The sequence below is a fragment of the Microtus oregoni genome, unplaced genomic scaffold, assembly GCF_018167655.1.
Source record: "Microtus oregoni isolate MIOR12 unplaced genomic scaffold, Mior012 000004F_ref0000308, whole genome shotgun sequence".
NCBI lineage: Eukaryota > Metazoa > Chordata > Mammalia > Rodentia > Cricetidae > Microtus > Microtus oregoni.
In genome coordinates this window covers 2,670,241-2,682,537 of record NW_024543063.1, presented here as the reverse complement: position 1 = coordinate 2,682,537, position 12,297 = coordinate 2,670,241, and the positions used below count along the sequence as shown (strand labels likewise).

Here is a 12,297-nt window from a genome sequence, read left to right as displayed (position 1 = left end):
TAGCAGCTGTGTGACTGCTACTGCATATAAGACATGTGACCAAAATCAGGACGGCTCCCCAGCAAGACTTTGCTTGAGTCAAGTAAGAATTACGATGGGAAGGGTCATACAGCCATTATTCTCCATGTTAGTCCTGATTTAGCAGGTAAATTAGATACAAAGATGAGTTAAAAGAATTGCTGGCTCACCACTTCTTGTTGCTGGGGGAGGGGGCGCGCAAAACAGAAAGAGCACACATTAGATCTGTGTTAAATAGTCCCTCCTGTAAGTGACTAAAGACCTGAATCCCATGGAAGAGTCAGCTGGTGAAGAGGAAAAGATAAGGTAAAAATGACAGAAGTTACGGCTCAGTCCAACTTCTCATCTACGGGAAGGGAAAGTCTATAGTTCAGCAGGCAGACTGGACGGACAGAAAATCAAGAGTCAGGGGAATACCTGGAACAGTCTGAGTTGGGAGTGACTTCTAAGAAGGAAGTGAAAGGGGTCTGGAGAGATGGCTCAGGGGTCTGGAGAGATGGCTCAGAGGTTAAGAGCACTGGCTGCTCTTCCAGAGGTCCTGAGTTCAATTCCCAGCCACCACATGGAGGCTCACAATCATCTATGATCTGGTGCCCTCTTCTGGCCCGCAGGCATACACACAGACAGAACACTGTACAGTAAATAAATCTTTTTAAAAAAAGGAAGTGAGAACTCACAACCTGGTTTGGCTCTTAAGCCTGTGGAAGGAGAGTTTAACTGATCAATATAACCCATCCCTTTATTTATTTATTTATATTTAAATTTATTTATTAAGGATTTCTGCCTCGTCCCCGCAACCGCTTCCCATTTCCCTCCCCCTCCCCCGATCAAGTCCTCCTCCCTCATCTGCTCGAAGAGCAATCAGGGTTCCCTGACCTGTGGGAAGCCCAAGGACTGCCCACCTCTATCCAGGTCTCGTAAGGTGAGCATCCAAACTGCCTAGGCTCCCACAAAGCCAGTACGTGCAGTAGGATCAAAAACCCACTGCAATTGTTCTTGAATTCTCAGTATTCCTCATTGTCCGCTATGTTCAGCTAGTCCGGATTTATCCCATGCTTTTTCAGACCTAGGCCAGCTGGCCTTAACCCATCCCTTCTTGGAACAAAGGCTGAATAACCTGAGACAACAGGAAGGAAATCGGTTCCTGGTGGACTGGCTCTTTGACATTACGACACTCGGTTATCAACAGCTGAGGGCCCCATGAATCAGAGAGGAGGGACAGAAGGAAGCCACTGAGGAAAAGTAGAGAGAGGTGGTGCATGGAGCCAAGTTCACTGATCAGGAAGGGACCATTTTTTCTATTTAAGTAAGAAATTTAACTCAGCAGGGACCCTGGGAATGGGAATGGAGCTCTAGTTGCTTAGCTGAGCCCCTTGCTGGGTATTATCTTTATAAGGTAGAAGAGGTTTTTTGCTGAATCTGGGTGACTTAAATTGGGCCCTTAACGTGTTGCAGCAATCAAGAGGAAATGAAGGGAGGTTAAACAGATAAGGGAGTTTGTCTTGTCATCTGAAGGCACATATGACAAGATTTGTGTCAAACTGAAATTCCTCAGGAAATAAAACGGCAGAAAGACAAATGCTATTCTAGTGAGCATCACAGAAAACATCAACGACAAAACAGTGCAGATGGAAATACGAAGTGTGTTGATGATCACCTACTCCTGTCCAGGTAGGCTATGCACACTCCCCTCCTGCAGGAAGTCAGGTTAGACTATTCTGACTATGGGAGCTATTCACCCAGGCTGCAATTTTCACGGCATCTTATGCAGTTGAGGGAGAGGCAATGGCAGTGGTTACTTTCACAGAGCCCAGAGTCTGCCTGGCAGACCCGGGGAGCCAACTCAAGTGTCAGGCGTGAGAATGCAGACATGAGAACAGCCCTTCTCCCCATTGGCTCTGAACTGTGCTGAACACAAACTAGCCCATCAGGAGAAGAGAAATGCTTATCAGCATCATGGCAACAGTGCCCAAGGATAAAGAGGCAAAATAGTTCAAAGAGAATAACTGGGCCATAGACAACTACATAAAGTAATAAATACCTTCTCCATGCCATTATATCCTGTGTGCTTGCTTGAGGATACAACTGAGACAAGCGATGGAACTGCTCTCATGCTGTGTTGGACCTCACGAACATTGTTCTTTAGTATCCTCTTTTAGCTGCTCACCCTGAGATCAACTCAGACTTGCTTGGAATGGATAGTGGTGCCTACAAAAGGGCTACATTACACAGGTGGTGTGACACCATAGAAACGGCAGTAAAGTAAGAGTCCAAAGAGCAGATCCTGCATGGTGGAGAAAATGTTCCAAAAGCTATGAGGCTGTCAACTAAAAATCTCAGGGCCACGGTAGGTTACTCCCCTAGAAGTTGTTTGTCAGAAAGAACCCCAAATCATAAAGAGTACTCTCATCGCTGTTGTTCTAAGTCAGAACTAGACGGCTGGATCTCCCCGATGAAGATACTACAGGCTTTGGTTGCAGACCATGGACACATGAAGCTGAACTCAGCTGGAAGCTCCTGTGCTCACAGCTTTGCTGCTCAGGAGAACAGCCAGGAACAGTCCCACTGTAGACTGAGAGCCACACTACCAGACTGCCACGCAGGTTGTGCCCACTGGAAGAATAGTAGCAGCAACTATTATGAGTGCAGCCAGCAACTTTCCAACTGTATTTAAGGCTTTCCCCACAAAAGAGAATTCACATCTGGTAATGTAAGTGAGAACAAAAATCATGGCTGGGAAGCCTGGGGGCGGATTTCATTTTTGTTGAATGGATGTGTATAACTATCACATGACCTTCCAAATATTTGTGTTCATGCCCACGGTTTATTACTACTATTGGCCTTGGTTGTGGAGAGAAGACTTCTTACAGTAGTGGTGGTAAGGTGTTAAATTCATGGTTAAACTGTTGAAAATAATAATGCCCATCTAAGTGACATAGTGATCAAATGCTTTAAAAAGGAGAAAAAGAACTCATACACACATCACCTTTCCAAGGTAAGACCTGGAGGACAGGGGTCTGATGTGCTATGTTTTTCTCTCAGGCTTTACATGTTTTCCCTGTTCTAGAAACCATGGCAACAAAATACCCAGAACAATATGGTGATGGCTAGATCTGTGGTAACCGAGCTGTCAGTGCTCTTCAGTACAGGACCTTTGCCTGGGATTCCACACATTACTGCCTCCTGTCCACTGTCCACCGACAGGTGCAAGTGACGGGGAGATGCTTGGGTATACAGAAGTGGAAGGTTGGCTAAAAGGGAACTCTGTGATGCTGCTTCTGTGAGGTTGCTATCCATGACGGGGTGTACTCTGTGGTAACTTAGCTGCCTGGGGGCTACCTATGCTCCTATAAGTAACCTCTCACCCATGTCCCATAAATATGCCCAACAAGTTCACTGGTTCACCAAGTCAGACCCTGGTAGAATCCTGCTGTTGATGCCCTAGCTGGAGTGAACAGTTCATGATCCCCAGAAAAGGTCATGCAGTATTGCAAAAATCCCTGTGGAAGGAACATCAGCTACGGGTCTGCAGGGGCATGAATCAGTCTGGTCAGAAGGGTTCCTCTGACTCTGATCTATCTGCCAGCCCCCAGCACCACCCTTTCATTTCCTGTTAACTCTTCCTAGATGACCAACTCTTAAAGAAAGGAAATCGTGTGTGTGTGTGTGTGTGTGTGTGTGTGTGTGTGTGTCCATTGCTGGACTTGAAGCAGGTATTAGCTGTCACACCTCTGACCCAGAATCTAATAATATGGAGTATCAGGTCTTTTAAGCTTGTGTATTTCAGTTTTCAGTCTTAGGCACTGCTATAAACACTATAGATAATTAAAGTGCCCGGTGCCTTGCAAGGCCAGAAGAGGACAACAGATCCCCTGAAACTGTAGTTACAGATGGTTGTTAGCCACCTTTTAGGTGCCAGAAATCAAACCTAGGACCAAGGTCCTCCAGAAAAGCAGGAGGAGCTCTTAACTGCTAAACCATCTCTCCAGTTCCATACCTAGCTCTGTTTACTTTTTAAATTTTGAGACAATCTTGCTACATAGCCCTTAATCTTGTGATCCTCCTGCCTCTGTCCCCCAATTGCTGGAATTATAGGCATTAACTACCTGGCTGTTCTAGACTATTTTGAGATTTATTTACATTTTAAAGATGATTTGGTTTTCCCTCATGGGTATGTGTGTGTATGCTGTGTGTGTGGAGACAGCTGTGGATGCCAGAGGCTGGAGATCCCCTGGAGTTAGAGTGACAGCTAGTTTAGTTTTAAGCTTAAGTTCTAAGAATTGAACTTGAGTCCTTTGGGAAGAGAAATATGCAATCTTAACATGTAAGCCACCTCTCCAGCCCAAGATTTATTTTTTATTTTATATGTTTGGGTGTCTGTCTGCATGGATGACTGTATACCAGGCATGTGCAGTATCCATGAACCAGAAAAGAACATCAGATCCCCTGAAATAGACAGCTGCAATCTGTCATGTGGGTGCTGGGGATTGAACCTCTGAAATGGACTGAACTTAGGTCGTCAGGCTTGGAGGTTCAAGTGCCACCACTCACTGACCCACCTTGACAGTCCCTAAGTTAGCTTCTTAAAAGAGAACTGTAGAGTGGAGACTGAAGCAGAAATGGAATTTTCGTGATGTGCTGGAAACAAATCCTGGGCTTGTACGTACGACAAAATCACTCCACCACTGAGGTATGTCCCTACTCTAAACTTGCTAAACACTATAACTATGGTGATTATATTTCAGCTACCCTTAAAAGCAACACTATTTCCTATTAAGAACCATAAACTTTCTTGTACACCTCATCTAGTACAGGGTAAAAGTAAAAGAAAGCCACATCCTCTTATTCAGCAACACTATAGTGACTGATTTCCATACGAGTTAGACTGACACTAGAGATTAAATATGCTTGTCTGCTTAGATTAACAAACTTGTAAACTTGTCATCTTAAAGAATATCGTGGAGTAAGAAAGGACCACTTTCATCATCAACCCGTGCCTCAGCTGCCAGGTTCTGGGAGAGAAATTTCTAAAGCACATCTACAGTGCTTTGGCATCTTCCTGCCTGGCATGTCTCTGACATGTCTGGAGTTATCTGAAGGCCTAGGCAGGCCATCAGCCAGGTAGGGAGGGACTTACGAGAAGTTGAGCATAGGCTGGCCCACATGGGAGATGTGCACCTCCTCCAGGTACTGGAAGGGCTGCAGTGTAGGAAAGGTACCAACTCCTGGCGGGTCTGACAGCCAGGTACCCAGCATCCAAGACAGCGGCTCCACCACTGGGTTCATCTTGGGAGGCTCTGAAAATGAAGGATGGAACAGTAAATGACGTACTTTTGCCAGATCAGCCACACAACCCTCAAATGCCCTGTGGTGAGATCCTCTGGAACCTCTGCAGTGCCGAGTCTGGGGTAGTGCGGGGAATGAAGAAAGGAAAGCCGGAGTACCCTCCTCTAACCCCTGGAGTCCTGGGACTGGGATATAGTAGGTGGGCTCCAGAATCAGAGGTGAAAAGCAACAGGCAGGAGAGGCCGGAACTGGAAACTGATAGCAGAATATTTCACTCTCCTTTTATTCAGCTGTGCCTTCTTTATATCCATGGAGCTCAACTGTCTCCTAAGTGTGACAGTGGCGCATGGGATCTCTGAGGAGCTGGAAGCAGGGATGAGGTACACTGGAGCAGGCTGCTCTGGGAAGCACTTGTGAAGACAGGGGCTGAGGCTGCTTAGCAGGTGCTTTCTGTGGTTAAGTCTCCCGACCCTAAATCAATACTGCTCTCACCCCAACTCTGCGGAGGTTGTGGTGAGACGGATAAGGACCTCCGGCCCAATTCCCACATGTGGCCAGGATATCTGGTACCCTTCTAAGACTCAAATGTAAGTACTGAATCTGGAGTTTGGAAAGCAACTCGGAGGACGAGCAGAATGAGAGATTGACAAGCTCAGCAGTCTACCGTCTGACATATACTCACTTCCAGAATCAGCGACTCACCATGTGTTCCAGGACAGCCTTGGGAACTACTTTAGTTTCGGTATCACATAACTCTGAACTGAAAGAGTTGGAAAGAAGAACCAGAAAGGAAAAGCCCTTTAAAGGTAGAGGGTTGTCTCCTACCATGTGGGTTCCAGGAGTTGAACTCCGTTCATCAGACCTGGCAGCAAGTGCTTTCCCCCACTGAGCCATCTGGACAGTCCTTAAAAATGTCTTTACTGCATTAGAGAAATGGTCTAGCTGTTAAGAGCACTTATTGCCCTGGTGGAGAACCAGAGCTCAATTCCCAGCACTGCAAGGCCATCCATAATTCCAGTTCTGGGAGACCTGATGCCATCTTTTTACCTGTCCATGAACCAAGGACCCACTGGGTGTACACACATACATGCAGGTAAAAACATTTTACATAAAATATATAAATGTCACACAAAATTTTAATTTATTATTTTTATTTACATATATGTTTGTGAGTCTATGTGAATGCAATGGGTCAAATTTTGGACATCTTCACTAGATCACAGGCAGACCAAGCTCCCATCCACCCCCTTTTACTTAGGGTGCTGAGTTAGCTCCACATCTCAACTGAAGCCTCTACCCAACAGGCAGGGGTAGGCAGAAAAACACTCTAGTGAGGCTTATGACCTCAAGCTGTTCCAATTAAGGGCATAAGAGAACTGTCACGATGAGCAAGCAGGACAGTCTGCTGCCTAACTCGCTGTCATGATCTTTAACATAACACCTGAGCCCTTCGGTGGGGACAACACAGGTGCCTTGACAGAGGGGGCCCTCTGCAGGAGTCAGATGAGCCTGGCAGCATCCAAACCATAGAGGGCTGTGTATGGAGAAGTGCGGCTGAGTACCTATGTTTCAGAATGTCTCTGTGGGAAGCCATGACGGACATGTGACATCCTGTACAGTCTGCCGAGGAAACAGCAGTCTCCCTTATAGCTCTTCCCACATACTTACTGTAAGAAAGCACACACAAAAGCAAGCCCTGTCAGTGAGTTGCCTATAAGCATGCCTGTGTCTCATGCATGATTAGCATGTCTATCCTATGAGTGTGTATGCTCCGTGAGCACCTGTGCCCACAGTCAGCAGTCTTCTCCATTCTTTCCCCTTTTACTTTGCTCCCCCTGCCCCCAGTTATGAGCCTGCAGTCAGGATAAGGATGATCTATGTCTGCCCCCTAGGGTGGGAGGCTGGCAACAACAGGCAGTGCAGTCTTCTGACAGGACATATTCAGGACAGGGCGAAGATATGTATGTAATCCATGGAAACGCCTTGGCTTCCTCAAGGAGGGGTCAAGAACCCTCTCAGGAGGCAGAGCTAGAATCAGGCCCCGCACTAATGTTCATGACCCACACCTGGCTCTAGTCACATACACCAGCTGCAGACCCAGATGCCCCTTCTGAGAACCAACTATGTCTGTTCCTATCCCCAGTGTCCTCTGCTGCCCCTCACTTTTGCCCAGCACTGCCTTTATTTTAGACCACCCTAATGTGGAATAATCCTTCTGTAACTGTAATTTACACTGTGCTTGGTTTAATAAAGAAGCTGACTGGCCAACAACTGAACAGGATAAGGTTAGGTGGGAAAATCTGACTAAGGGCACTGGGAAGAAGGGAGAAGTCAGAGGAGTCGCCAGTGAGACACAGAGAGAGGTGCAAGATGAAAGAGAGGTAATACCATGTGGTAGAATGTAGATTAATATATGGGTTAACTTAAGTTGTAAGAGCTAGTTAGCAATGAGTCTGAGCTATCAGTCAAGCATTGATAATTAATATTGAGCCTCCATGTCAGTTATTTGGGAACTGGTGGGTGGAAAAGAAAAGTCAGCCTACACCCCTCTATTAGGAGTCACTCAGCTCCTCCCTCCTGGAGTTCTTTCCTCCAGCAGAAACAAGCTCAGACCCCCTGAAACTCTGGTTTTACACTGCTTCCAAGAAGGATGGTCCTCAAATGTCAGGTGAGAGACACAGACCAGGAGAAGGAGGACAGAAAGACAGAATAAGCTAAGGCAGGAGAGACTGATACTGAGACTGATCCTGCTGTTTCTTCCCTCCAATCTGTCCGAGGATCTTGCTGGGATGCAGAAAGTAAGTCAGCATCATTGCTGCCTCTTCCAGGAATGAACATGATTTAAAAAGGTGAGAGTGCTCACTGCTAAGCACGACAAGCTGAGTTGGATCCCTAGAACTCTACAGTGGAAGGAGAGAACCAACTCCCCTACGTGGGGACTGGGTCTGAACTCAGACTCTCTGGAAGAGCAGTAAGCACTTCTAGCTGCTGAATCATCTCCTCTGTCTCACTATGTGACCCAGGCTGACCATGAGTTCCTCCTGCTCAGCTTCCTGAGAACCTGGATCACAGGGATGAGTTACTATACCCTAAAATCCTGAGCAAGGCTATTGCTTCTGCAAGACAACTCTTCATTAAATCCAAAAGACTAAACCGTGAGATGTGAGTAAGCCTATTCGGGAAAACCCCAAAACAGTCTAATTAGAAAATGTTCTTCATAGTATCAGGCATATGAAGTCTTGGGCCCCAGTTACTGGTGTTGCTGTCGGAGGAGGTTGAGAAGGTATGATCTTGCTGGAAGAAGTACGTGACTGGGGGCAGACTAAGAGTTAAAACTCAAGGCCACTTCCAGTATGCTCTGCTTTGTGCTTATGGTTGAGGATGTGAGCTCTCAGCTTCCTGCTCTGGCCACAATACCTGCCACCTCCTGCCATGAAAGTCTGCTATCCCTCTGGAACCATAAGCCCAAAGAAACTCTATCTTCTCTAAGGGCTGTAGTCAGAGTGTTTTATCACAGCAATGGAAAATAACTATACCCAACCAGCAGCCACAAGGGTGTCAAAGTGAAGCTATGGAAGCACAGCAAATGGAGCACAGCTCCTTCATGGGAAGACATGCTGGTGTCTCCCAGCACAGATGTGGGCAGAGTGCTAGCCCAAAGTCCAAACTATGGGACCTGATGATGTAGATTAAAAAAAAAAAACAATAAAGTTTTAAAAAGGTGACAATGGAGCAGGGCCCAGCAACAGCTCTACCCCAGGCACAGGGCCTACAGAAATGAAGCACCCTCCAAAGTCAGCCCTAACTATGCGCTGCAGCCAACAGCACAACTCACATCCAACGCCTGCTGAGAGACATGCAGCACAGCAAGCCCAGACAGCGAACATTATTTAGTCACAAAAGCAAACGGGTTACCAACTGTACAGCACAGGTAAGCCTGGGCGACAGAAGCGGACTCAAGAGCAGCTTTTACCTGGTTCCACTCTTATGCAGTGTCCAGGGTTCCCATTACACAGAGGGAAAGCAAGCCAGTGTTTCTCCACAGCAGAAGACAGGGCCAACTGACAAGACCACAAGGAAAGAACATGGGTATAAGTATCTTGTCGCTAGCCTCAGCTGCCAGTGCTCTATGCTCGCTACAGACCTGAGGGGCCAGCTCTGTAGCACCAGAGAGGTGGTTGCTCAGACACATCCACAGGCTTCCCAAAACTCAGTTCAGAAAAGTAATTTCTAGTATTCCAGAACTTTAGAATGACTGGGCACTTAGTGAAATGACGGTGTTTTAAAAAAATGACACCAAATAAAATAATTATTAAAATTAGTTATACTGAGCCAGGCAGTGGTGGCAGACTCGTTTAATTCTAGCACTCGGGAGGCAGAAGCAGGTGGATCTCTGTGATGTGAGTTCGAGGCCAGTCTGGTCTACAGAGTGAGTTCCAAAGCTACACAAACTCCAAAGCTACAGAGAAACCCTGTCCCAAAAAACCAAAACAACAACAGCAACAAAATTAGTTACACTAGTTTCCTTTTACCTTCTTAAAGTTATCAAGAAGTTCAAGTGACAGGCACTGGTGGTGTAAATCTTTAATCCTAGCACTTGGGAAGCAGAGGCAGACTATCTCTGAGTTTGAGGCCAGTCTGGTCTATAAAGTACAACCAACCAGGAGAAACCTTGTCTCGAAAAAACAGAAAAAAAAAAAAGTTGAGTTAGTGGCTGGAGAGATGGCTCAGTGGAGACCTGTATGAGCCAAGAGCCCAGAGTCTGCTGTCGGGCTGGGACAGAGCTCCACCGCTGCAACATTCTAAGTTCAGTATTTCAGTAAATCCAGAAATACTGATTTTGAAGAAAACAACTCGCTTTCTAAAGATGTGTTCAAATGTAGCAGCTGGTGGTATGAGTCACAGATGCTTGTCCTGGCTGCCTGGTCTACTAGTTAGTCACAGCATTGCTGGGTGTGGTATCCGAAAGCCTAAGGGCTGGGAGCTCTAGCTGCTCCACCTACGTGTTTGTACCACTGTGCTCTCCCTATCGCTCCCTCCTTTATCTAACTTTCCTCTTCTGGGTAGGACTGAAAAGCCCCTGGCTACTCTGGACCAGTCTGGAGAGCTCAGCTACATCTCAGAACAGGGCTCAAGCTGCTCAGGGTCATCCTGGGAACAGGTTCCAGGAAGCAGCCAGTGCTACAGGAGCGTTCCCACTGAGGAAGTATTCGGTTACTAGCTCAACAAACAAGACCCTGACATGAAATACCTGTGAGAAGAGCTAAGTGGGCACGGTAAAGTATCTGTTAACCCAGGGCAGGAAATGTACTTCTGCAAAGCTTGGCCAGGTTGAACCAGGCCCTCAGAGCTAGAAGGTTTTCATCTCTAGTGTCTGCTTCCCCTCTTCCAACACTGCTCAGGAGCAGAGTCTATTCTGAATGCTTTCCTAGAGGACCTAGGTTAGCTTCCAGCACCTACACGGTGACTCAGAACTGTCTGCAATTCCAGTCCCAGGGGGTGCTCTTTCCTGGGCTCTGCAGGCACTGCACGCTTGTGTTGCACACATACATGCAGGCAAAATACCCATACCACATAAAAGAAAACGAGGTGGAGACAACTTAGGAAGCACTCTAGAAAGTGGGAAAAAAAGTTATCACAAAGGGACAAACAGGAAAAGCCCAGAGAGGGAGGCTGCGGAGAATCTGGAAATGTGAAATGTCTTGTACTATAAGGAAGAAAAAGGAACAAGGATGTTAACGAAGTCTGAGGGGCTGAACGGCCGAGACTAGGTAGTGGTGGAGAGCAGGGCTCCCAGGGGGCACACGAGTTGCCATTTGGGCCTGTGGGTCTGAGGTAGGGCTTAGCTGTGACTGCTGTCCTGGGAGCAAGAGCAGGTTGCAGATGTCCTTTTCAGTAGCATTGTAGCTTGTTCCTTCTGTGCTAAGGGCTATCAGCACAGCCAGCTTCTGGTAGAGGTCTTCTCTAATCAGAGTTCTGCGGACCTGGACAGGGCAACGATTAATAAGGGATGAGGCTGGCAGAATTATCAGACCCAGAGGCAGAAAACGCACTGGATACCACATGGTAAAGAAAGTGGAGGAGGTGGGGCGGTTACAAAGGAAAGGAAGGGGATGGGCAGGAGAGCAGAGCAAAGATGCGTGACAAAGGCCAAGATCAATAGCAGCCTCAGGCTGGCTATACTTGCCAGAGTGGCCTGCTCAGCAGACTGGCACCCCGGCATGGATTGAGCATCTAACAAAAAGAAGGCAGAAGAGACTGCTGGGTGCTCTAGCTTGCACCTTGCCCAAGTTCTGACTAAAGCCCACTGAGCAGTGCCTGTGAATCAATGGGACTTGGGAAAATGCACCGCAGGCTATGGCAGCCACTATATAAACACAAGTTCAGCAGGTGCTTCTGGAGGAAGAACTGCACACCTAGGCACCATCAATCTTGTGGCGAGCAAGGTTCATAAGCTGGTCTGTGACACTTGGCAAGTGAAGAGAAACACAGGACCACGAGATTCTCTGATGATGAGTAGGAAACACATAACTGGAAATGAAGGGCATACCATCTTGTCTACACGTCAGGATGTTCAGAGTGCCAAGGTTCATGACCCACAAGTGCAGCGTAGAAGAGAGCCTGAAAAGCAGCATGTCATCACTGAGCACTGGCTCTGCCCTCCCAGCTCGCTGCCCTTTATTAAAGGATGCCAATTTGGACAAGGGCACTAAACAATCAATGCTCCCACCCTGGCAGTACACCTGGACTACACTAGATGGGCTGGTTTGTTCTCTCTGCTCTTTCCCCTATCCCAGAATTCCTGTCTGGAAACTGCTGCCAATCCTGGCCACTCTCCTTACTTTCACTGAAGTGTGGAGCAGCGGGTGAAGACAATCAAATCACTCTACAGCCCAAACATCCAGTTACGGAGCCTGCATGTGTTGAAATCCATCAAACTACAGCCTCAAGAACTTTGTGTTTTACTGTATATAAATTCAACTTCATTAGGAA

General features: G+C 47.0%; 1 protein-coding gene across 4 annotated transcripts in view; it reads right to left on the bottom strand.

Moving 5' to 3' along the window:
• LOC121446966 (peroxynitrite isomerase THAP4) overlaps positions 1–12,297 on the bottom strand; it is a 40,285-nt gene that overhangs the window by 9,047 nt on the left and 18,941 nt on the right. For 3 of the 4 annotated variants that reach the window (XM_041649894.1, XM_041649893.1, XM_041649896.1), the window contains one exon: positions 5,156–5,315. In XM_041649894.1, the coding sequence (XP_041505828.1) occupies positions 5,156–5,315 (160 nt within the window). Of the gene's footprint in view, positions 1–5,155; positions 5,316–9,277; positions 9,366–11,854; positions 11,873–12,297 lie in introns of those variants that run through there. The other variant, XM_041649895.1, reaches the window with a different exon arrangement.